At 48.2% G+C, this 26,661-nt stretch overlaps 1 protein-coding gene across 3 annotated transcripts in view; it reads left to right on the top strand.

The window, feature by feature from the left end:
- The window catches only part of BABAM2 (BRISC and BRCA1 A complex member 2), a 420,515-nt gene extending 394,095 nt beyond the window's left edge, over window positions 1-26,420 (top strand). For all 3 annotated transcript variants that reach the window (XM_023619317.2, XM_001502017.6, XM_070235639.1), the window contains one exon: window positions 26,039-26,420. In XM_023619317.2, the coding sequence (XP_023475085.1) occupies window positions 26,039-26,102 (64 nt within the window). In that variant the 3' untranslated portion in view covers window positions 26,103-26,420. The remainder of the gene's footprint in view (window positions 1-26,038) is intronic.
- Window positions 26,421-26,661: the final 241 nt, after the last annotated feature.

Raw genomic sequence — 26,661 nt, 5'->3', positions numbered from 1 at the left:
CCCTCCTTGGTTCAAGAGAAGGAGTTAAATTTCCCCAGCTGATTTGTTCCCCATCCTCACACCTTACTGTGGCCTCTGAGGCCCCTCTGGACCCCTGGGATGCCAGAGAGCACAGTGAGGAAATCCCAGTTCTAAGAAGGTATTTCACCTCCTAGTCACAGGGGCCCTGAGGCCTGAGAATTCTTTGGGGCTAGAGTAAGGCTGGGGGAGGGGTGTTCCTGAAGTGTAAGCGGTTATAACGTGAGGCTGTTTTTGTGTTTGTTTACCCAGAAATTAATCACTCACTTCTTCGCTCCCTTGTTGGTAGCTCCTTAAGCCAGCTCAAATTATGCTTTGTCTTTGCTGAGATTTCGTGGTGTCAGGCAGTCCCTGTACTTGGTAAACTGGCCGGAGGGAGTCCTGGCTGAACCAGCTTTGGAACCCAGGTATCCTGACACCACTCATTGTTAGGGAAAACCCGGTGGGGACTTTGTAACCCTCTCCCTCTCCCTGGACCACTAGTCTCTCCTCCACCCCACAGCTCACCCCGTCCCTCCCCTTGACATCTGCATTTCTGGAGCTCCTACCTGGCACCCAAGGGTATGGGGACGACCAGGAAGGTAAGAATTGTGACCAGCTGTGATTGCTCACCCCTACATCCCCTGTGCAAGGGGGAGCAGCTGCAGAACTGGGCCACTCTGGGCAGGAAGGGTCATTGGCAGCAGGGAGAGCACTGAGGAAGGCAGAGCAGCTAGGGTTGAGCTCCCAGGACGCTCTGCCGCAGGGACCCCTCTGGGTCAGGCCTTAGTGACAGCACCTGGGAGCCCAATGTCTGCTATGATTCATGGGTTTTCTTTTTTCTTTTGTTTTGCCTTGAGTTTCCTCGGAATAGTTCCCTTTAAGAAAATCCCAACCTCATCTTAGCTAAACTCCCCTGAGGAGAGAAGAGGGAATTTTCCAGGCCCAGGCTGACCTGATCCGAGTACCCTGAGAAGACAGGAAAGGAACCAGTGGGGGTGAGCCCACCAAGGAACTGAGGACGGCCGAATTCGCCAAAGCCCTCCGCTCAGCCGCAAACCCGGGGCTGTGTGGGCAAGCTCATTCTCCCCCTGGCTTTAGAAATACAGAAGCTGTGAAGAGAGAAATAAAGCAAATAAGTCATATGGAATTATTGGATCCTCAAACTCTCAAAAAGAATCATTTTGAAAAGTATCTTCAAGGGAATAGGTTTGTTTTTCCTTTCAGAAGCGAGAGCAACAGAGATGGGGAGGAATCCAGATCTGCCTGACATCCAGGCATCCTCTCCAAATTGCGTAGGTCAGAGAGAACATGTTATTTATTAGAACCTGACATCTGTTGCTGTGAAAAGATAAGCTCCACTAAAAAGCCTGGCCATCCATTACTGCTAATACAGCCCTCATCTTGGATTGAGCTGCTTACCATCCTTTCAGCCCGCACAGACCAGGCTGTACCAGGCACAGGGCGTTTACAGCCCAGCTCAGCCTCCTCGCTCCCCTTCAGCAGGACCCCTCTGGCCATCTTTTCCAGACCCACCATCTGGGTTCCGAGGTTCCTTTGATTCCATTCTTTGGCCCCTTTGAGGGCTGTTGTAAGGCCTGAACCCCTTCTGTCCATCCTGCTTTCTCAGTGGCAAACAGGGTTAGGGTTTACTTTTTGGGCTCAGTCATGCAAGCTAGAAGGAGCTGCATGTGGAAAGACTAACTGGAAGGTCAAGAGGTCTTTGTCAGGGAAATGAACTTAGTTGTGCCTTTGTAAGAGCTACTGAGAGCTCAGGCTTGGGTTCCCATTATCCCTCCCAGCCATTGGGAAAATGCTCGTGATAACCAAGTACACCTACTTCCTTGTTTGTGACTTGCAGTCTTATGTTTTCCTTCTTGGAAAAATAGACAGATGTCTTATAGAGTCAGAAAGGAAAGGGTAGAGCAGTTGGTTTTGGACTTTTATTGGATACCAAAGTAGAAACATACGCTTATTAATGGAACCAAAGTTGCCTTTGAACTGTTGGAAGAAGAAACATACAGTAAGTAAAGAAAAAGCAAAGAATAATGGCTGGGCAGTTAGGAGACCTGGGACTCATCTAGAGACCATTATTAATTTCCTGTGTGATCTTGAGAGAGACACTTCACCTTTCTGAGCCTCAGCACCCTCATCTGAAAGTAGTAGCTGATGATCACTAAGCTCTAATATATTTCTGGGATTTTGAGTGAAATTGTGTTTAAGATAGTTAGCATACTTTTTTATTCATGTTGAGAAAATTCCATCTCTGTTGCCAGAGGTCAGACACAAATTGAAAACATTACTAAATGGAATTAAGTACACTATGTACGTGATGGTTTTTTGTACAACCCGAATCTGATATTTATAGAACACTTCAGTTGCAGAACGTGCACACATATGCCCTGAACACACACCCAGTAAGATAATTCTAGATGTAATACATTTTCAGATGTCAAGTTAAAACAGCTTCTTGGGAATCAGGCTTGACTGTTCAGATGTGCATGTTGGGTTCTGACAGGTGCCGCCAGGGCTGCTCAGGGCTGTCATTTGTGATGTGGAGTCCAGCCAAGGCGGGAGGGCCAAGCCGCTTGTTTCTATCACTTCTCATTAAGGCATGAATTCTAGAAAAAAAGGAAGCATCAAAGAACAATCAGAACCGTCCAGTCTGTGCACATCATTAATGACAAGCAGAGGCCTTGCTTCTGCAGAAATGGGATTCTGTCTTGTCTGTTGTCAGATCATTCAGCACAGGGGCCACCTGTGAAAATGAACTAGATTCATGCCTTGTTAAAAACAGAAGCTTTATAAAGGTGAGCAGGAACAGGGAGCAGGTACTGAGGCAGTTACCACTACTCCAGTGACCTGCAAACTCCATGGCCAGTAGCAGAGCTAAGCTGGATGAGCAAGCAGGAATTCTTCGAGGAAGGTAAGTATGACAATGGGGGCCAGTCTCAGGACATGGAACATGGAGGGAACCTTAGAGATCATCTACTACAGTCAAGATTAAGTATGGTAAGCATTAACCATTATGGTCTAATTTAAATGAACTATTTGGTATAAAACTCTTAGCACAGTTATTGGCATAGACTTGACATTCAATTTACCATTTGTATTTCCTGGAAGAACTTATTCAAGGCCATGTAGAACCGAGATTAGAACCCTATGCTCCAATCACTGGTCCAGCATCCAGCCCAAGCCACCTCTGACTTCCCACCTTTTCTCTGCATGTTTCTTGCTCTCTTGCTCACAGAAGCAGCACAATGGAGTCAAGGGGTGGAGGTTAGCATGCCTGCATGCCTGTACCCATCCACCTGCCCATAGAGTGGCCTGGCATAGGAACTGTCTTCCTAGTGGCTCACCTGGGAGGCTGAGGGTTGCTGTGGCCATGGGGAAAGCCCAGGGTAGTGTGGAGCTGAAATAGCTCTTTTGAGACTATAAAGTATGACATGGAGTACCTTTAAGGGAAGGTAAACATTCCTGTGGCCAAACTTATTACTAGAATCAATGGGAAAAATAAGTAAAGGGGTATTGTAATGGAGCAGGCCAAAGGAAAGAGACTGCTTCACAGCTGCCTCCAAAACAGAGGGAGCTGTGCATTGAGAAGAGGACGAAAAATTCCAATGACTATTGTCTTCCCAGACAGACAGAACCTCTGGCACTTAGTCATGCCTAATGGAAAATGGAAACCAAAAAAGCAGAAATGAGGCAGGAGTGATCTAGCCCAGTCCATGATCCAAAATCACTTCTGAGGAGAAAAAGTGGTTTGCCTGCTTGTGTGCCCTGGATGGTCAGGGCTAAGTTGCCAGGTAGAGATGCCATGGCCATCAGAAGAGCAGGCTTTAGGGCAGCCATCATGTTAAGAATCAAGCGTAACAATGGTTTCTGCAGTTATCGCTAGTAATTCATTCAGCAAACACTTAAGCACTATATACACTATATACAGAGTATGTGCAAGCACTGGGGACCATAGCACGTGTGCGCACGCACATGCCCACGCACGCACACACACACACACACACACACACACACACGGTTGCTGCCCTCCAGGTGCTAAAACTCATCCACCTGTTTTGAAAATCCCCAACTACAAAGCCTACTAATTGATTTTTGGAACAATCCCTCACTGGTTGAGATTCCATTCTGACAATGGGGCCATCCATGGCAGTAACTACTCAGTCACTGAGTAGAAGTTGGAATTGCAAAGGGAGAAGCTCTACAGCTCTCCTAAAAATCAAAATCAAAATTTAGAAAACCAGAATTTTCCATCATTAATCATTTTGGGAATTGGATAATCCTTAAACTGTCATTCCAGTTATCCAGAAAAGTGAAATTTATGGGAACATATATGTAAAGGCAAGACTATGTTGCTTTCTCAAAATAAAGGATATGGTTCATCCAGTCCTTCCTGATCATCTTATCAATGATAATAATAATAAATGTATATTGAAATCTTACACTGCATTAGCACAGCTGTAAATGCTTTATATATTTTAACTCCTGTAATTCTCATAAAAACCCTATGAGCTAGGTCCTGCCATTACACTTATTTTACAGATTATGAAACTAAGGCCCCACAAAGTGAAGTGACTCGTCCAAGGTCACAGACTAATTTAGCATAGGTACTGAGAATATACCTTGTGTTTCCCAATGTTTAGACTGGCATTCTGCTCTTATAATGCTCTGCCTCTCTTCCTCAGATTGATTGCCTGAGTTATCCCAAATTCGCCAGGCAACTAAGCTCAGCCGTCTGTTCAGAACTGCAGTGTCTCTAGGCTCTCTGCCTTGGTTGACACACAGGTTTTGGCATGCCCCAGTGTGGATTCACAGTGGCAGACATTTTGATTAGGTCCAGATCATCAGTACATATGTAGTGAATTCCAAGTAGGTATCAGGCCCCATATTAAGTGATGTGTGGGACACGGTCTGCCTTTACTGAACTAGAGGTGGGATGAAAATTCTGCATAAATAACTCTCTTATAAGGCAGCAACCTGTGCAACGTGCAGGTGAAACACAGTGGGAGTCCTGAGGAAAGGAGATGATGTCTGTTGCCTGAGATCGAGGAAGCTGACATTGGCAATGGGTAGGATTTGATGTGTAGAGATGAAGGGAAGACATTCCTGCCAGAGGGAACAGAGTGCTCAGAGGCCCAGAGGCCGGGAAGCACAGGGGTTCCAGGTAGGTGAGTGTACATTGAAGAGGGTAGTAACACATAAGGCAGGTAGCGGAGTTCTGCAGGGTGGAGGGAACATATGCTCTGGAATCAGACCAACTAGAATTCAAATCCTGGTTCTACCACTTTCTAGTGTTATTTTGTTACATCTGTGGACATTGGTTTTCTCTTCTGTACATGAGGGTAACCATCCACACTCACAGGGGACTGTGGGTGTGAAAGGGGAAAATGATTTTAAATGCCTGGCATATTGTTGATATTCAGTTAAGGGTGGCTGTTGTTATTAACTGCCGTGCTCAGACATTTGATCTTTTTTTTCTGTAGGCAATAAGGTTTTTCTTAAATTAACAGATTACATATTGATACAATGATCTGCCTTGATATAGATATATAAATCATAATAGATCCGTCTTGGCCTTCGAAATATTAAGAAAGGCAGTAAAAACTAAGTTCTGTGGTCATGCTCATGGAACACTGTAAAGGAACATTGTCTTGGGCCCTTTCATCCCCTCTTTACCACCTCAATGCCCAGGGCTTTCAGAGACCCATGCTTGTTCTCCAGAGTTAAAGTTGTCACTTTTAGCAATTAAAAATACGGGATACCAAGCCTGGCCCTGTGGCATAGTGGTTGAGTTTGGCACATTCTGCTTCAGCAACCCAGGTTCACAGGTTTGGATCCCAGGCATTGACCTACACCACTTGCCATGCTGTGACAGTGACCCACATATCAAGTGGAGGAAGATTGGCACAGTTGTTAGCTCAGGGCTAATCTTCCTCAAGCGAAGAAAAGAGGAAGATTGGCAACAGATGTTAGCTCAGGGCTAATCTTCCTCAGCAAAAACAATTTGCAGGATACCCAGTTAAATTTGAATTTCAGATAAGCAACAAATAATTTAGTAAACGTATATTCTGTGCACTATTTAGGACATACTTATACTAAAATGTTATTTGTTGTTTATCTGAAATTTAAGTTTATGTGGGCATCCTCTATGGAGGGACAGCTCAAGAACTAGGCAGAACAGTCTGCCTGCCTATTTAGGGAAGAAGGACTCACCAGCCTTCTAGTCTTCTCCCTTGGATGATAAAGGCTCCATGCAGCAGACTTTATCAGTGCCTTCACATCATTCCTGGGGAGAGACATTAAATACTGATGGGTCCCACCGTGTGTGTTTGGGAGTGGGAGTAGGGCTAAAGTGGGGAAGGATGTCTTGTACCAGTCCTCGTATATCCTTGGCCCTCTTTCTCCAGAACATTCCCCCAGACAATTGGTAGAATGAAGACAGCCTTGGTGGTCTGATAACTTATCTCATGGAATAAGAGCAAGCCCTCTTTCACAGAGTTTCTTCCAGGAACCTCGCTAAAAGTGGGCACTTTAGCTGTCTCTTGTGGTGTGAGTGACTTGAGATGCCTTAGCAGGCGTGGTGGTAACTGACAAAATGCCCCCTCCTCTGGTGAGTCCGAGGATCACAGTGTTGGACCTGGAAGGACAATCCAACTGCCTCACTTTGGAAGAGAAACAAAGAAGACCCAGAGAAGAGAAGTGCTTGGCCCCGGGTCACACAGCTATTCAGAGCTGGAGTCTGAACTTAAGTCTGGGTCTGCTGCCTTGGGTTATTCAGTAATAATTTCGGGGATCTGAGAATTCCAAGCACGCTTGTTGGGTTGATTTCTGAACATTTTCTCTGGATTGCTTAAGAACAGTAGTCTAGATCTCCCCTTGGCCGCATTGTCCTCTGGCGCTGCCACACTCAGCTGTATGCTTGACTCTTCATCTCCTTCAGGCAGTTTGTTGAGCCCCTAAGAGCGAGATCACTACTGGTGGGGAGTTCACGGCACTTTCTAAGACCAGCTTGATCGTGGCCCTCCCCATCAGTGCCTCCTTGCTGATCTCTTTGCCCCACCCTGACCAAGTGTTCTGTGGTTGAGATGGAAAAATCCACTTCAGAGCAGATGGCTTTTAACCTCAGTTTCAGAGGAATAATTTGTCCACGTAATATGAGGTGAAAATTAAAACAAAGCAGGGCGTAGGTTTGAGCAAAACAGCACCCTTGGGCTTAAGAGTGACTTTGACCTATTCTCCCAGACTGGGATGATTATCCGGCTGCCAGAGAGTTCTTAGAGGAATCACTTTATTAAATGGTACCACTGGTGAGGTGGTATTAGCCCTAAGACCAGCTTTATCTGCACACTCTGAAAGCAAACCTGACCGTGCAGGCAGAGCCAGCCCACGTGGAAGCCCGGAGCAGCGATCATGGGATCTTCCACTCTTTTTATTTTCTTGTTCTTGCCACAACCTGTCATGAGACCAAGAAAACTTGTTTTGAAAATGCTTGACAGCCAAAACAACCTGTTCTTAGCCCTGGACGAGAGGGTTTGTCCTCTCTGACCATTTATGCACTGTTAGATGTTGGACTAGCTGCTGACTGGAAAAAATGAATTTGCTGTTTTCTTCTCGTATTGTTCACAGACAAGTGCCAGTGGTTCTCCAGGTCTTTGTTTCCCTTTTTTCCCAGCCCTTCACCAGAGACATTTTAAGACTGCCTTAAGCAACTGATGAATGAATGTTCGCAACATATACTTATGAGGATCTAAGCGATGGTTACATCTCTGCAAGCTGAGCTTGATATGTGGGTTGTCTTTCCTGATCCTATTAGATTTTTTTTTTAAAGCTTGGCACCTGAGCTAACAACTGTTGCCAATCTTTTTTTTTTTTCTGCTTTTTCTCCCCCAAATCCCCCTAGTACATAGTTGTATATTTTTTAGTTGTGGGTCCTTCTAGTTGTGGCATGTGGGACACCACCTCACCGTGGCCTAATGAGCAGTGCCATGTCTGCACCCAGGATCCGAACCAGCGAAACCGTGGGCCACTGAAGCAGAGCTTGCGAACTTAACCACTCGGCCTTGGGCCCGGCCCCCTCCTGTTAGATTTTAACCTGTGATTTCCACTGGCATTTTGGTTCTCACTGGTGAAATTAACCACATAAGTCAAAGTCTCCAGTTATCCCAGTGGCTAGTTTGGCTTTCCAAACTGGTGGCTCTAAGGCCTGCAGCAGTTATCTCTTTTATTCTCACCAAGCCATGCAGGTCTTGTTCTTGTATGGTCTTGGGTGAGTCCTGTGATGGTGAAGGAGTCACTGCACTGCTCCTCTGCAAATAGAGGGGTTGGACTAGATAAAGAATTAGCAAACAATAGCCTGAAGGCAAACCTAGCCAGCTGCCTGTTTTTATAAATAAAGTTTTATTGGAACACAGCCACGCCCATTCATTTACATATCGCCTGGGGCTGCTTTCACTACAAGCGCAGAGCTGAGTATATGAGTAGAATATATGAGTATATGAGTAGAGACAGAGTATATGGCCTGCAAAGCTGGAAATACTTTCTGGCCCTTTACAGAAAAAGTTTGCTGATCCCTGGACTAGATGATCTTTAGAATTTTCAAATCCAACTTTCTATGACTTTTGAACTTGTGGCAGTTGTTTTACAGCAAGAGCTCCTGTAGTAACTAATAAGGGGCTAATTAGAACGGGGCCTCTGTCTTCCCTGTAGTAGTGACAATACAAAGCAGGCTTTGAGATTGTTGAAATCTACAAAGGGTGGGGGCTTATTTTGCTGTATGTCTGTGTTTGTTTATTGGTCTGATGGCTCTGGCATCCATGCTGTCTACCAGTTTTGGAAAAAAAGACACCCCAGCTGTGTAGGTCTGACTGCATTCAGTGGCTTGTTCAAAATGCGACACCCTTTTGTACCTACATGGAAGAGAATGCTGATTCATCTGCTTGATAACCATGGCAGGAAAGGGAGCCAAATGCTGCCTTGAGAACCTGTGCGGCTGCCCAAACCCACCCCACCCCTGGTCTGTCTGTGTTTGCCTTGATCTCCAAGTCTGAGCAGTGGAATGGGCTAGTAATAACTCAAAGTGATGGGGTAGATTGGTGGCTGTGGTGAGAAAAGCAGTAATGGGTCCTGAAGATGCCTTAAAAAATGCAGAGACTGGGAAAAAAACTAATCCTTTTTTTTTTTTCCTTTGGTGAGGAAGATTGGCCCTAAGCTAACATCTGTTGCCAATCTTCCACTTTTTGCTTGAGGAAGATTGTCACTGGGCTAACAGTTGTTCCCATCTTCCTCTATTTTGTATGGGGGATGCCACCACAGGATGGCTTGATGAGTGGTGTATGGGTCTGTGCCCAGAATCAAAACCTGCAAACCCCAAGCTGCTGAAGCAGACCACGCAAACTTAACCACTGTGCCACCGGGCCAGCACCAAAAACTAATCTTTTTCCCCCAATGCCAGTACAAACAACATTCTAATTTATACACTTTGCATCCAGTGATGTACAGCCCATACCCATGTTCCTTCCAGATGCATAATAGAGAAGCCAAAGCACAGAAGTGAAGGGACCTCTTATCAGGGCCACACTGGCCTTTAAAGAACTTTTGTGCAAACTAGAGAAAACTGTCCCCGTTGGGTTGGTGCAGAGTTCAACTAAGGAGCTTTGGGAAGAAAAATCTGTTTCTCTGGGCACATAACCCTGGGAGAGCACACAGCTTAGCAAGTGGAGCAGGGGCTAGAGTTCAGCCCCTGCTTATTCCCTTGGCCAGAAGCCTGTGTGCAGGGCACGAGCTGCGCCCCCAAATGCAGCAGCCAGTCCTCATACCTGGTATCTTAGAAGTCTGTGGAGTCTGCTCACAGGGGCCTTGCTGGCCAACAACAGGTTAACTCTGCGTGGCCTTGTTTTTTGAGACCACAGCAGCCTGGGCTGGACCTGGCATGCCCATTGATACCTGTCTCCACCAGCAGCACTGCAGTTCAAGGGTGGCTCAGAGTCTCAGGACTGAAAGATGGGTGCCCCATGGCCACGAGCACAGAGACTTGGTCCTCTCCCAGCAGGCACCAGAGGCCCTGATCTAGTTTAGGTGCTTATTTTGGAAAGCCCACATCTTGGCTCTTCTTTGCCAACTACTGACCTAAAACTGGCTCAGCTTAAGGAATGCACATGATTTTCCACACAGTTATATCTCAAAGGTAATATGCTACAGTACAAAGAAATGTGTTAAGAGGTCCAGAATAGACAAGCTCATGGTGGTAGAAACTGACCTCACTCCCGAGGCATTGGGTTACGCGTTACCCAGTGTGTGCAGTGACGACATTCCACCAGGACACCCCCCTCTGCGGGGTGTGTTGTCAGAGTGGTTTTGAGAAGGCTGTTATGAACTCTGCATGGGTGAGACGGCTTTGCGGTCAGATCTGATTTCCACCTCTCAGCTCACGTTGGAGATTGTATTTGGGCCAGCCATGTGGGCAAATTTTGAAAGATTCTTAACCCACACTTTTCATTCTGCATTTATCAGCGGTTCCCAGTAGTTCAGAGGCTAGAGGATTAGGAAGAAAGAGAGGCTAGGAGCCCACAGTAGCTGAGGACTCAATATCTGCTTCCTCTCTCTTTTCTTTGTTCTGAAAGACTACTGGGAACAAGAGGGAATGTAGTTTGTCACTGTTTGGAGCCCCTAAAATGTTCAGAGCACTGTGCTAGGGAACGGTTAGTGTCCTTGTAGACAAGAGCACTTCTCTCTATACCCTAGAAAGATGTGCTAGGGGGGATAGAGTGGGATGGAGGCCTCAGGGCTGCACCCTGTGGGGAAGGGTGAGGGTAACCCTGTGAAGTCCACACTGGGGAATTGCCCCATACTCTAGCATGGGACCAGGGGCCCAAGCCTGAGAGAGGGAAATCTCCCAGTCTGCAAATGTTTCCAATTTTAAAAACTTACTACTCCAGGGGCCCGCCCAGTGACACAGTGGTTAAGTGCGCACATTCTGCTTTGGCATCCCGGGGTTCGCCGGTTCAGATCCCGGGTACAGACATGGCACCGCTTGTCAAGCCATGCTGTGGTAGGCGTCCCACATATAAAGTAGAGGAAGATGGGCACGGATGTTAACTCAGGGCCAGTCTTCCTCAGCAAAAAGAGGACGATTGGCAGCAGATGTTAGCTCAGGGCTAATCTTCCTCAAAAATAAATAAATAAAAATAAATAAATAGATAAAAAACTTACTACTCCAAATCACCAGGCTTCTGGTGATGCCCCTCACTTTTAGCTGCAGAGGCTATGGCCAGACATGGGGCTGGGAGCAGAGTTCAGCAGGGCCCTTCGAGTGGGACATGGGTGCCAGAGACCTTCTAGTGGGATGTGGGTGCCCAGGACCCTTCGAGTGGGACAAGGGTGCCAGAGCCCTTCAAGTGGGATGTGGGTGCCCAAAGGCTTGCCCTTCCTTCTCTAAGCCTGTGGCCACAGAAGGCACAGGAGGCCCTTCAGGGCTGACAGTGGGCTGTTGCAGAGCACTGGCTGGTATCCAGACCCCACTCTGCCTTTACCACGTGCCTGACCTTGGGTAAATTACCTACTCTCTCCAAGCCCATTTCTTCATGTATCTAGTGGGAATACAGTAATGGTATCTATTTCATACACATGATTGTTGCTTGGATTAAAATGTGGTTGTTTTAAAAGTGTATTATAAACTGTAAAATACCAAGTACCAAGTTAGTTCATTTGCTTACTCAACAACTTCTGAATGCCTGCTAGGTGCAGGCACTATTAGGCAGTAGTCCCAGGTGTCCCAGGCCCCCTTGTAAACAGGAGCTATTCAATAAATGTTTGTTGAATTAAACAGGAGCTTCTCCGAGGGTGTTTGTGTGCTATCTTGTGAGAGGGGAGGGAAGGAGGAGAGGAACCTAACAGGGTGTGAGTTCTCCTGGTGCGTCTGGCACTGTTGCCTCACAGCAACTGCACGAGTCCTATGGGCCCATCGGAGAGAAGTACACAGAGACTCAGAGAGGTTAATTACCTTCCCCAAAACACACAGGTACTAAGTGACAGACCTGTATTTGAATTCAGTTCTCTCTGACTCCGAAATCCATGTTCTTCCCTCCAAATCAGATAGGAATGGTTGCAGAGTGTTCTTGCCGCAGAGGGACACTGGCAGGTTCCCTCTCTGACCCAGTTTTCTTCTCCCAAATATCCCCCAATTCAGTGAAGGAGGCCAAATCCAAGCCAAAAATGTTCACCCCTGATTCTAAGGCAGAAAGCGGGACTCCTGTGAAATCAAAGCAGAATGAGGCTCTGTCACCACAAGCCAGACCTCATGTTCACCAGGGCACAGGTTTCAGGAAAACAACAGCCCTTGATGCATGCTCGAAATTCCTTCCATGGTAGGCCACTGTGAGGAAAATCTCACCCAAACAATATACTCTTGGCAGAGGGAGGGTGAGTGTCTTTTCAGGCACAGAGCTACCAGCAAGGACCCAGTAATCATTCAAGGGAGTTGTCGGTTTCCCCAGAAGATCTAGCGCTTTTTTTTTTGAGGAAGATTAGCCCTGAGCTAACTACTGCCAATCCTCCTCTTTTCTCCAAGGAAGACTGGCCCTGAGCTAACATCCATGCCCATCCTCCTCCACTTTATATGTGGGACACCTGCCACAGCATGGCTTGACAAGCGGTGCCATGTCCGCACCTGGGATCCAAACTGGCGAACCCGGGGCTGCCAAAGCGGAACGTGCGCACTTAACCACTGCGCCACTGGGCCGGCCCTGGATATAGCTTTTTGAGATAAACTTAGCAAAGGATCCCATTTGCTCCTCTGCCTCCGCCCCAGTCCTGAAGCCTCCCTTGTCTCTAACTCCTTGGAGAGGAGGATGATCATGGAGCTCTTGTCCTTATGACACTTCCCAGCTCAGTACTTGATGCATCCTTCTCTCAAATTTAGCACCAAGTATTTATTCTGATAAAGAAGGGTGAAAAAAGAAAGAAAGAACTAAAGAGGTTATTGTCCACCTTGGTCTCCAAAAACAGTCCCTGCAATTGACAGTTATTGCCTAAGCTTAAGAATAGATTTAGGAAAGAAGGATATTCATTCATCCAGTCAGTCAGTCATTCATTCAACAGAAAACTAGAGTATTTCTGTGTCATAGAGGTAGAGCCCCCAAAAATGAACACAGAAGTCTCTAGGGTCTTCACCAGAGGGAGAAAAAAATCTAAAGAGCTACATTTAAAGCTGGGCAGACCCAGGGCTCCCAAGCCAGCAACACTCAAGGAACTCTTGCCCACAGCGCTCAGGAATGCAGCCTGGCCTTGGGGCCCAGAGTGCATGGTGGAGGCCTCAGTTCGTAAGGCCATCCTTCAGTTCGTAAGGCCACTGAACCTCAGCGAGCATGAGCCACCAAGCTCTGCCCAAGGATGACCACAGAAGTAGACCATGTGTATACAGGAAACATCAACCAGCAGCCCCAGACAACTTATGTAGGATTGTTTTGTTCTAGGAGGCAAAAGTAGGACCCATGAGTGGGTTTCCCAGGGGATAGATTTCAGTTCAGGAGAAGGAAGAACATTATAACTGTTAAAAATGCCTTTATGCCATGAGCTCTCGCTCACGAAAGGTGTTCAGGCAGGGGCTGGAGCATCACCCCTCAGAAGTGCTGTTAAGAGCAAGTCCTGCCTTGGACAGGATCCTGAGATCTCTTCCAACTGTGAGTTTCTCTGATTAGAACCAAATGACTGGCTCAACAGCTCGTGCGATGGAGCTTCAGAGGCAGGACAAATGGCTGTGGGTAGGACAGATGGCTGTGGGCTGGGGTTGGCGGCAGCAGGCTCTGTGGAGGGCCTGATGCTTATGCCAGGCCTTGAGGGTGGGTACGTTTGAGAAGGTATGGAGACCCCCAGCATGTTGCATGGTTCAGGAAAGTACCCTTTACCTGCAGAGCAAATGGGCTCCTACTTAGCTGGCTCCCAGAGTTGCAAAGAAGAATTAATTATTGTTTGCTATACACTTTAAGATCCCCCGATGAAAGACCTGTATAAATGCAAATTATTATTATTATTATAGTCATTAAAGGTGCTAGACGTCTGGCCTGCTGGATAATGCCCTGGCGTAGCTCTGAGCAGAAAAGCAAGCAAACTCCAGGCAGAAAGTTTGCTTTGGTTGTTCCAGAGCAATAACAGTAAGAAGGAGTAGGCCAAGGATGGCGTGGCCCATAACTGTGAAAGTGAAGCCACCCAGCTCCCATCCAGGGTTAGCATGCAGCTTTCTGCTCTAGGAGTCATGTCTGTGTGTCCCCCTAGGGCCAAGGCCCTGCTCATGTTCATTCCTTGATCCTCACAGGAACCAGCCCTTTACTAGCATAGGAGCAAGTCATGAATGAGTGAATGTTTGGTTGTCTGTTGATCTGAAGGATGGAAGGAAGATGGCCAGGATGGATGCTGGTCATCCATTCTTGGGGTCCTAAGTCACATCTGGAGACAAAAGGGAAATAATATAGAAACCTCAGACATATGCATTGCCTCTGACCGTGCTTATTAAAGCTCTTGAGGGAACCCCTCTAGCAAAGCACAGGGAGAGGTCGTTTATTAATTACTGCTTCCACTTAAACTGTCTCTGGCTAAAGTGGTTGGCCTGATACCAAAGCAATAATAATAATAATGGATAATAGTATATTAGACCTGGAAGTGAACTTAGAAGCCATCCCTTCACTTTACAGATGAGGCATCTGGGACACAGAGAGGTGAAGTGCTCATCCAAGGTCACGTAGCAAGTGAGAAGCAAGCCAGGATCACAGCTGAAGCCTCCCCATTCCTAGTCCACAGCTTGATTGTACTGGGGTAATAATACCTCCCGTTTTATAGCACTTTACAAACTTAGTACTTCTCAACAACCTGGAGAGTTTTAAGATGCCAAATGACTTTAATGTTAAAGGAACCTTCTGGGGTACCCTTTGCTCTTCTGGGGCCCATTATTTAGAGAGCATTTATGGTGTCTTCCATGTACACTTAGGTGGATTGCAAATGCCTTTCTTGTGCTTTCCTTTCCTTCTCCCAGACACTCAGAGTAGGCCTCATTCTTCTTTATGGTGCAGTAGTACTTCCAGGAACCATATGGGCAAGCGAGAGGCAAGTCAAGTTCATCCCTTTTGCCCCTTGTTATCACAGTCATAATTCTACTGAAAAGCCACTCAATGCAGGTCCCTAGATGAGGGTTAAAGATACCAGTCAACACCTCTGGACACACAGGGAGGATCATTTGGGGGGGCATTGTAAGAACAAATGTAAGTGTAATGGGAGTTGGCAACAAGTAGCTCTTGAAATACATTATGGGCTATTGGCAATTCCAGTTTTAATGGAGGAGACTACAGTATAGCTATAATGATGTTTGGGAGGAGGAGGATCACCAAATCGAAGACAGTTAGAAATCATCTATCTCAGTCCCTCATGGTGTAGAGAAGGAAGCCGAGGAGTGACTCAGTGTCATACAGCAGACCCAGAGGGGAGCCCTGGCCTCCCCACACGGTCGCCAGCACTCTTTCCACTGGAAATCGTGGCGGTGTGGAAAGAATGTGCACTTTGGAGTCAAGTAGCTCTTGGTTCAAAGATAGCATTGCCACCTATTAGCTGTGTGATCTTAGAAAAGTTACTTTGCATCTTTGAATTATAGATTTCTCACTGGCAAAAATAGAGATTATAATAGCTACCTGATACCTATTAGAAGGAGTAAATTCAAATAATATAGATGAAAGCAAATAGTATGTCATCTAGCATGTAGTAGGCACATCCCTTCCTCTATATTCCTGGCTTCCAGGCTATTTTAACCACAATCCACATAAGACATTTATTTTATATCCTAATCCAGCATATATAATTGAAACAAACTTTCAAGAAGAAATATTTCTCCTTGCCACATATGATGCACTCTGATTTTATTTCATTTTATTTTAATGATGATCAGGACCCACTAAATTGATTTCACAACCCACTAATGGGTTACACCCATCGCTTGAACCAGCCTGTTTGGTGCGAGTATCGTTTATCCATGTTGTGTGTATGTCCCTCCTTTCCTTCCAGTCCTTCCTTCCTGCCCTCCCTCTCTGTAACTGGCACACAAGGCCACAGAGCTACCTGTCACCAGCACGTGCAGGGCCCTGGGCTCTTGCGGAATGGAGTGAGCCAAGGAGGCAGGTGAGCTCCTCCTCCTGTGCTCCTCTGCACCCTCGCAGCGCCCTTCAGCATGCTTGAGAGGACCCAGAAGGCCCTCCACCTGCCAAAAGTTCTGCCTCCTGCCAGCCTGCCGTGGAACTTTCCCATACTCCAGCCCAGCATAGCTCGCCTGAAGTTCCTGTTAAGCCCACTGCACCCCAGAAGGGAGGGTAGGCCTTGGGCACCCTCTCCCATTGAACAGTTTCTTCTTTTGGAATTGCTACTTCTCCGTCTGTAAGCCCAGAGAGCCAGGCATCTGGGGAGATTATCTCAGCTGCCAGGTGGGGGATTAGATTGAAAAGGAGAGGGGTCATGGCCATCCTTGCTGCCCCTCCCCTAGATCTTCAAGGGATATCTGAACACCCAGTGAGGAGGGCAGACAACCACAGTGCTGGAGTGACCAAAGGGTGTGCCCAAAAGGAGCAGGCTGGGACCTGAGCAGCTGTGGGGACATGAGCTGCAGCCTCTAGCTCCTGAGAGTCTAGTGGGAGAAACCAGATTGACAACCAGGCAAACAACACTGAAAAGCCCCAGAGATCTTCTCTGGGAGGAGAAGACGGTTTTAGGCCCCAAAGAGTTGATCTCTAAGTGTTCTCCCAGTCCTTTGGAGGTCTGTCACCTTCCTGTGGAGGCTGATGCCTGGCAATGCTGAGCAGAAGCCTTGAAGCACAATCCCCGCTGGGCTGAGACTTGGGGCCTGGACCCCACACTGGCCAGGACCCACACTCTGCATGGTCTGCTCGGCTGGGACCCTAAGCATTTCCTCTTTAAGGTCTGTCCTTTGGTTTTTCCCCTTTTGCTAACTAAGAAGGGGAGGGTAATCTGTGACCTTGGCAGTGACTCACGGCCATCAGACAGGCGACCAGCTTCTCCCCAGAGCCCTCCTTCTGGCCGGGCCTGTGGAGAGATCCCCGCATGGCCGTCAGCAGCAGCCAGTGCTGAGGTCCTGCTCATGCAGCCCTAAGCAAAGCAAGCAGAGGACTTGAAGTGCCTGCTGCCGAGGCACTTGCCATCTGAGGCACACCAGGCAGGTGCAGACAGGCAGACAAGATGACCACAGGGCTACAGCTCTGCTCTGGCGTCCCAGGCCCCAGGCAGCACCGCAGTGCTTAGGGCCCTACGCTCACTATCTGGCCTCAACCTAGCTAGGCGTACCCCCATCCTTTCTCAGTGGTCACACTGCCAACCCCTCCCCCCAGCCTCTCATCAGGTAGGTTCATGGTGAAAATAGCATCAGCCTGAGAGTAGAGATAGGGAGGACTGGTTCAGACTCTGCCTACTAGCTCTGGGGCCTTAAGTCAGCCCGTTGGGGCATTCATTCCTTCATTCATTCATATACCAAATTGACCTTCACCTGCTGTGAGGCCTTAAGGAAAGTGAGCCCCATGGGGCACTAAGGATGAACCATCCCCAAATTCTGCCCCCAAGGGGCTTACAGAGAAGAAGACCTGTGCTAACAGCTATAATTATGTGCCGTGTTAGGGGGACCCTCAACTTCTCTGGCCCTCAGTTTTCCCTTCCCTGTAATGATTTGACTATGTGACCTCTGAGGTTTCTTTCTGTTACAAAATTTTATAATGCTAAAGTACATCTTTAAATAAGCCGAATGTTTACATTTGTTTGAGAAATATTGGGCTGCTGTGTGTTGGGCACTATGCTAGAAGCTAGGATGCAGAAGTGGATGAATGTGACCTGTGGGTCTTGCCGTCAAGGAGCGTATAGTAGGATGGGGGAGAATGGCTGAAATATGATAGATAGATGCATGCAGAGATGGAGCCCAGAGGAAGGAGGCAGCTCTGTGGCTGGGGGAAGCTCAGGAACCCATGAGGTCTATCCTGTCCCTCCCTCTCATTTGGCCAGCTGGCATCTTCTGTCCTCCTCCACCTTCTCATACACTGCACCAGGGGATGCCAAGGGAACAGGGATGCCTGCCCCCAGGGAGCAAGGTCTGGCCTCTGCATTTGCAGAAGCCAGCTGCAAGCTGCTTTAGCCCAGAGGACCTGGCCAGGCTCCAGAGGGCTTCCTCAGAGGGCCTCAGAAGGAGAGAACCACTAGGTAATTTTGATCGTTTTAGTAAGCGTTTAAAAATACCCTATGATTTAGTAGGAGCCAGATTTCATCCCAATACTTTGATGTCTAGAAATGGATCCCAGTTGGTTGGTTGTTGAAGTCCTCCTAAAACAGCAGTTGATTTAATTCAACACACACTGAGACTACGGTCTCGGCCGTCTCACAGGCGAGGAGCCCGAGCTGCAAAGGAGACAGTCTTGACCCTGTCTCAACATCAAACTCAAGGAAGACCAGGGCGGGACCTGAGGTTGGAGGCCCATGTGCCCTGGAATCCAGCAGAGGGGAGAGTGATTCTAGCTGAGGGCAGGGCCTCTGCCTGATGCTGTGAGCGTGTGATACTGTGCTCTCAGTGTAATAACAAGCCTTTGTGTCACTCAAGTGTGTTAATTTTCTTGTTTTGCAAGTTTAGACCCCCTAAAAATAAACCAGGCCTGCTCAAGTGTTGGCGCGTTTAGGGAGGCTGTGTACGTGAACCAGTCACAACCTCTTGTTTGTTGCTAAAGACCACACTAGAGAGCCATGCTGACCTCGCCCAGGTCACAGCTACAAAATAAGCTCCATCATGCCAGTCACTTGCTCACCAAGTCACCCAGAGTTGGATGCACCGTCTTCACGGGGGCCTTTGGAAGGTTTGGGGTGAAGGGCACTGAAGCAGAACTGGGTCTCTTTATAGAGATCCTATTATCAGGATGACCTTTTGACACAAGGAGAGTAACCCCAAATGAGTCAGTATTTACAGTGGCCATTCAGGACAATGAGGACAAGGCAAGACCACGAGGAATGATTAGCGAGACTGGTCTTTCACTATTTACAGGGCTGCTTTGATTTTCAGACCACAATCGGTTTTCATATGACTGATTGAAAACATGTGCCAGTTGAAGTCACAGCTGCACAAGAAAACTGGAAAAAGAAATGAGCCTTAGATGTTTGGGAACTTGCCTCTATTTGCAAAAATGAATTCTGACTTGATTTATATGTCCTTGATTTCCTGACAATGAGAGTCATGTCCCTGAACCACTTCTCCCACCCCATCCCACCCCACCACTAGATTGGCCTAACTCCAGCAAACATCATAAGGCTCATCTTATGATTACCCAAAGAAAAGCATCTTGAAATTCCAGAAAGAGATTACTGAGTCCTGTTTTGGAAGAGGGCAATTATTTAGGCTCTTACAAGATAAAAGGCCCCAAGTAGACAAGGCTAAAGGCAGCAAGACCATAGGGTCTCCTCTGTGTGGTCATGCGGCAGTGGGAAGATGAGCTCCAGTGGGAAAACGTGCTCCAGTGGGAGACGTGCTCAGTGGAACAATGTGCTCCAGTAGGAAGATGTGCTCAGTGGGATGATGTGCTTCCATGGAACAATGTGCTCCAGTGGGAGACGTGCTCCCGTGGGAAGATGTGTGCTAGTGGGGAGATGTGCTCCAGTGGGGAGACGTGCTCCCGTGGGAAGATGTGTGCTAGTGGGGAGATGTGCTCCCGTGGGAAGATGTGTGCTAGTGGGGAGATGTGCTCCAGTGGGGAGATGTGTGCTAGTGGGGAGATGTGCTCCCGTGGGAAGATGTGTGCTAGTGGGGAGACGTGCTCCCGTGGGAAGATGTGTGCTAGTGGGGAGATGTGCTCCCGTGGGAAGATGTGTGCTAGTGGGGAGATGTGCTCCAGTGGGGAGATGTGCTCCCGTGGGAAGATGTGTGCTAGTGGGGAGATGTGCTCCCGTGGGAAGATGTGTGCTAGTGGGGAGATGTGCTCCAGTGGGGAGATGTGCTCCAGTGGCACTGGGATTAGGGTAACATTGGGCAGGTGTCTTGACTAAACTTACTAAGCTTCTGTTTTCTCACCTGCAAAATGGGAGCATGACTCCTGCCACACTCGACAGTGTTAGGAGCGCCAGCTGTGCAAAGCTTAACCTGCTTTATGTGGTTCCTTCCCTTTCCACAGAGTCCCCAACCTCTTTGGGTTTTATTATCTTTGTTTTTATTTTCATTTTCTTAAAGTTGTATTGATTCAGATTTTCAGATATTGATTTCATGGATTTTTATCCTTTTGAAAAGATCCATTGAATAAATAATTCAAGAATGGAGAAACCCTGTTGACGAGACCTTGTTGAGCAAAGGCTCCTAACTGCCTTCAGCCCAAGGCTGCTGAGGATTTCCCTGATGGTGCCCTGTCAGAACTCTCTTCAGTGCCCCTTCCCCAGAACACATAGATTACTTAATTTTTCAGGCGTTGTTTCCCCTGACAACTTCTTACGGGCCCTGCCCTCTGTGTGAGGGCAGAGGGATGGCTGAGAGGAACAGCTTCCATCAACTGCCTGTGGAGCCACTAAATGTCTGCTCGGAGCCCTGCAGTGTTCATCACTAGCCCTGCCCCGTTTGTGAAAAAGTATCCCGGGTAATAACAATACGTCCCACCACCACCTCACGGCTCTACCACCGCCCCTGGTGTGTTGGGCCCTGGGTGTGGCTAGTGTCCTAATTTAACAGAGGAAGAATCAGGTCACAAAGAGATTAAGTGACTTTGTCAAGGTCACATGGATATCTCAGAACCATAACTGGGTGTCACTAAGAGATCATCAAGTATAAATCTTCCTGTTACAGGAGAGGAAACTGAGTCCCACTTCCAGTTGACAAAATGGCCAGGCTCTGGACTAGAATCTGTGTCTTCCACCTCATGGTTCAATGCTCTTTCCACCTGCCCCATTTTCTCCCCTTTGTGGTACATGTTATCCTGGACAGAAGGACTTGAGGACTGGACCAACTTCAATACCCCCCATCATGGGAGCCAGAGCCCCATGATTCTTAAACATCCCTCTCGATCCCACAGCTGACCTTCTCCCTGACCAAGCCTTTGACCAGAGCTGCACACAGGATCACACCCAGCAGGCTTGGGCAGAAGACAGCAAGGCATGTGTGTGCCTCTCACTGCTGAGCTCATCATTAGATACCACACGTATGCCACTAGCAGCTCTGGACTGGTTTCAAGAGATGCACAGTATCCCAACAACTTTGGCTGGGTGTCCCACCCCAAGACTGGTCATCTCTGTGCCTCCAACTGCCAGTTTAATATGATAAGTGAGAAGTGATCCAAGAATCCACAGGAGAAAGGATGAACTGAGAGCAAGGACCCTAGGACCTCTCTTTCCACACAGGGGTTCCCTCTTTTGCAGCCACACATGCTCTGGCTATTCCCACAGACTCAGAGTCTCTCCCTTCAGACCCAGCTTGCTCCCCATGGTAACGGTTGACATCTATTGATCATCTACTATGCCAGGAGCCAGGCCAAGTGCTTAGCTGGACCATCTCATGTAATCCTCATGGGGATTACCCTTTAAGGTAGGCAGCATTATTCCCCCTTTTTAGTTGAGAAATTAAAGCTAAAGAAGTGAGTCACTTGCCCAAGCAATACAGCCAGTAAGGAGCAGGGCCAGGCCTTGAGCCCGGGTGTGGCTGGCTGCAGAGCCCACACTACACCACCTGTCCTTCACAGCTACAGGGCCTTCAAGATCATCAGGCCCAGCTCCCTGCCTTGTAGATGAGGGATCTGACACCCAGAGAAGGGAAGAGATTTACCCCTGAACCCAACGTCCAGAAAAGTAGACCCACTGAGCGCCCCAGTTCCCTGACTCCTGGTCTGAGGGGTCTGTCTGCTGGGCCCCCTGCCGTGCCTGTGAGCTGAGGCCTGGACCCGGAGCCACTCCTGCTCTGAATTCGTGGAAAACTTACCCTGCCTCGGCCTGGGGTCAGTTCTTTAAGTTTCATTCCCCTAACTTGAGACTCTGGAATTGGACTGAGTTGTGATTTTTTAAAACCCAGAGCAGAGGGACTGGGATCAGTGAAGAGGGTCAGAACCTCATGTTGTCCTGAGGCATATTTAGCTCTAATTTGGTCTAAAAATAAACTCCCTTCCAGCACGAGCAGAATGAGGAGCTTGACTGACTCAGGGCCTCTCTCCCCGCGGGCCCTCTTGGCCAGTTAACAAGGAGACGGGAGACCTTCCCTCCCCCACCGTGTAACACACTTACCCTTTTAAAGCTTACCATACACTTGGTCTGTGGGTCAGAGTTTTTAAAAAGGTTACAGATAACTAGTGCTGTTGGCAAGCTATACTCTGGGCAGCTCTCCATTTTCTCTGATAAAAAGTGAGATAAATTAAAACAGCACTTGAAATCTATAAATGGGGGGGAGCCAGTTGTCACTTTCCCCTTGCCCTCCTCCCCCTTCTAAGCCAACTCCATGAGGCTCTGAGCTGTGGAGCACTCAGTGACAACAGCTGGTGGCATCAGGCCTTTAAATAGCCCTTCTCCACACTGCTTCCCCTTGGCGTCACGCAGTTTGCCCTGGCAGGGAAAGCCCAGGAGAGAACAGGAAACTTCAGAACTTTCTGAAGAAGGAGAGAGCTCGCTGTGAAGCATGTTCGCTCTTGCCAAGACCTTTTGGTCTAAGGAACTCGTACTGTTGCAGCCCCTTCCCCCAGAAGTTTCCAAGGAAAAACTGAGCTGATAAGATTTGCTTTAGGACATAGTGTGACTCTGGGCCTGAGGACAGAGAGAGAGGGAGAGAGCACCCTGCCCCAGTGCCCAGGGCCAGTTTCATCAGTGGCCAGCACGTTCACTCCTCAGGTGCCTATCACAGGGCCCACAGCCTCTCCCCTAGTGTCCTCACCTGTAACTTGGGGAAGGGGCACCATCCTGCCCAGTGGTGTTGGGGTGGGTCACACTCCACAGTGTACTTCAAGCAGTGAAGCAAATGCGGTGGAGGCTGGCAGCAGCCTGTCAGTCTCTGACCCTCTGGAGAAGGGCCACCAGGCTCTCCTCAGGGAACACACACGTATTGCTGGGGAAATAGCAGCAGGTGAAACGTAAGTGAGGAATGAACATCCCTCATGTTGGGTGGCGGCGGACAGTTGACAGTGTCCCTTCCCACAGGTTGTCCTGTGTGAGTGTCATATCAGCGTGGGTGACCCACCCCTACTCACCATGGGGAAATAAAGCGCAGGCTTCTCTCTTCCTCCAGCCTCGCTCTGGGCCCAGGGCTCTTTCCACCTCACGCAGTCCCCCTTCCATAAGGACGGCTATGGCATGGCGCAGTGGGTGGGCCAGGGCTTTGAGGTCATGAGTCTCAGAGAAGGTGACGGTTTGGCTGGCTCAGGACCGTGTTGAGCAGGATGTAGATGGAGGAAGGTGTTTTATCTTTCTTTTTCATTAATTGTTGGCATACTTTGAAGTTTGAGAATGGACTGCGTTTTCTTCTTCAGTACCTAAATATTACATTTGTCTGCTTTCTAGGGTTACTCTTTCTCACCTTCTTAAACAGTGTGTAATGGACATGCTTTAACTTCTTCTCACAGAGTAGTAGCCATCAGTAGTTACCTTAATTCCATCCACAAAGGCCTCATGGAGTGCTCTCTATGAGCAGGCTCTGGGGTCACCAAGAAGAGAATATACTCCCTGCTTTCAAGGACCCACAGTGTAGCCTGGCCAGCAAGACACGTGCACATGTGACACATGCCCTGGAAGAAGCACAAAGAGTATCTGCATGCAGGGAAAGAAACTTCTGGTGACCAGGGAAGATGGAGGGGAGCAAGGGCATTTGGCCTGACCATAAATAAAGCCCAGAGGTGGAAAATAATATGTGTGAGGAAGAGCAAGTGGCCAGATTGCGGGGTGTGAGGGTCATATCCTGGACCACTTCAGGGGGACTATGACATCCCCCAGTTGCAGTGGGGAGACTGACTTGCAGTTTTGCTGGGAGAGGATCTTAGCTTTCTTAGCTTCTCAAAGACGGAGGATTGGTGCATGATCCCAAAAACATAAAGGAGGAAAAGAGCAAAAAAAATGTTTTACGTATGGGAGGCAGATGGCGAAAATCATTGAGTGCCTCTCTGCGAGTCTAGGGAACGTGAGTGATCTTGGTTGGCGTTCGTGACAGACCCACACTCTAAGAAACCTTAGCTAGTTGCAGCAGGGAGGCGAAATAAGCCTTGTGTCCAGGGGAGAAATGGGCTCCTCCAGTGGTTTGTTGAAAATAACAAGCCTGGGAGCCAGGGAGTGTCAGGACGGATAAAGGGACATTGAAGAGGAAGAGGAAGAACCTTCAGGATGAATTCACCACAGGGATTTAGGGAGAAGTAGAAACTGAGGGTTCTGATACAGAAGTACAAATGGGCCAGAGCACTTTCAAATACATAATATTGATGAAAACTTCGTTTGGAACATACTGGTGGAATTTCAGAGAGACATCCAGGTCAGAATGTCCCACCGGTGATTGGAAATGTGGAACTGGAAGTTTGGGAGAGAAATGAGGACTGGAGCCCCAGATTGGGTGGTTCTCTGCTAAAGATGATCTGAGCCTGAGAGTAACCACACTGTGTGTGAGGGGAGTGGAGAGCAGGATGGGAAGAGACCCAAGGAGAGAGTGCCTCTGGGAGTGGGGAAGGAGTGGCAGGGAGGGCAGGAGAGAAGAACGAGGTCTGTGATGTGTAAGACACAGGAAGAGAGCTTCCAGAGAGGGGAGCCAACATTTAGGTGCTGCAGAGAGGCTGTGGAGGCTAGGACTGAGAAAGCCAGAGCAACATGGTGGGACGTGAAAGGGGTTTCACTTGACTTGGTGTTGGGGGAGGGTGTCATTGATAACTGCTTGTGTGACCCTGTTGAGTTGTGTGGGGCTACTTGCCCCTACACTGAAGGATCGCTGTTTGAGGCCTTTGCAGTACTGTTGGTGACAGGTCTTCTTGGTGGCCTTTCCTAGTTCGTGTCACAGTTCTGAGTCAGCCACTTCTGGAGAAGTAAGGTGTGACTACTCTATCTCATGGGATATGGGAGAGGGAGGAAGAACTAGGAGGCAAGCCTGGGTGACCAGGGGCACGGGGTGCCCACCCCGACCTCTCCAGCTCCCTCGCCCTCTACTTTCTACCTCACCCTTTGTCTTCTGGCAGAGCTTGTAGTTCCCAGCTCACAGCAAGCTGTCCCATGCCCCCAAGCCTCTGCTCCTGCTCCATCCTTTGCCTAAACACCCGTAATGCCTACCCCACGTCTGCCTTCACTGGCTGCCCCAGACCAGTGCCTCATGGGACCTTCAGAAATGCCCTTACTACCTCAGTTGGTATCACTTATGTGTCTGTCTCCTCCTCTAAGAGCAGGCACAGCACATGCCCCTCTCCTGAAGTAGAATGTGGAGCCCTCTTCTACAGATTCAAATCTGGGCACCAGAAAGGCCACATGGTCTGCTCCAGATCCTGTCACTAGTCTGTGACTGACCATGGAAGGTTCTCTTGATACCCAGCCTGGCCTTCTTCCCAGTAGACTAGACTACACATAGGTTTGGAAATTAATGGAAACCATGGATCACTTGGAAATTCTATTTATTAGACCCTCTTAGTCTGTATGGAGTCAAAGATCCAAGAGAGTGAAAAGTGCAACCTCTTGATATTTCAGATCATGAAAACAACTGGGTGGTTGGCTTGGTCACTCTCTGGCTTGTAGTTTGGATCAAGCCCTAGTCTTTGGCCTGGGGAAGGACAGACAGAACCTGAGTACTGATGTCTACTAAGAACTGGCATGCAGGAAGGCCTGCATACAGGCCCTCTAAGTATCCATGCAAGATAGCACAGTAGTGAAAAATCCTTGGAAAAATCCACAGGGCTTTGCATCAGCAGGGAAGGAAAATCCAACCCAAGATGCATGAACAATAAATAACAACTGTTCTGAGTTAGGTTGAAAGCTCTTGAGTTGCACTTTTTTTCAAGTTGTTTGTGCTAACCACAATTTTTTTTCTCCCCCTCTTTCCCACCAGGGCTTATTTCAAAACCTTTGTCCCTCAGTTCCAGGAGGCAGCATTTGCCAATGGAAAGCTCTAGGAAACACCAGTGTTGAGAGGTGGCCAGCCAGACTGCTCTGTCCACATGCGTGTCAGCACATATGGCCGCTTCCTGGAAGCCACTTGGAATGTCTTCATGGCAGCATTTTGCTCACACAGCAGCTTTGTGCGCCCCAACTGGAACCTCAACTTGAACTGGCTGGCAGTAACCTGGATCCTTGAATTTCCCACTTCTGGTTCCTCCCTCCTTGTTTCCTGCAGTATATTTCTTAGTTGGGAGAAATAAAATCACAAATCACGAGACAGTGTTTTTCCAGGGAAAGTAAGCCATCATAAATGCACACACCCTTATTCCAAAGCCTTTGTCTCTGAGACCTCCTTTAAGTTTTAAGATTAAACCCCCTCTTTGCTTTTTTTCCCCTAAAACTAGCGTCCTCTGTGTGTGTGTGTGTGTGTGTGTATGTGTGTGTTTTACACCCCAACATTTCCCAAATGAGGCAGTCCTCCATTGGAAAATGCGCTGCCTGAATGAACCTGACCAACCTGCATGGTTTCAGCCACCCAGCCAGCCAGGCCCAAGGCTGGCCTACGGAACGACT

Source organism: Equus caballus, chromosome 15, assembly GCF_041296265.1.
Source record: "Equus caballus isolate H_3958 breed thoroughbred chromosome 15, TB-T2T, whole genome shotgun sequence".
NCBI classification, from domain to species: domain Eukaryota; kingdom Metazoa; phylum Chordata; class Mammalia; order Perissodactyla; family Equidae; genus Equus; species Equus caballus.
Note: the sequence above shows the minus strand (reverse complement) of the source record. Positions and strands in the feature narration are given on the sequence as shown.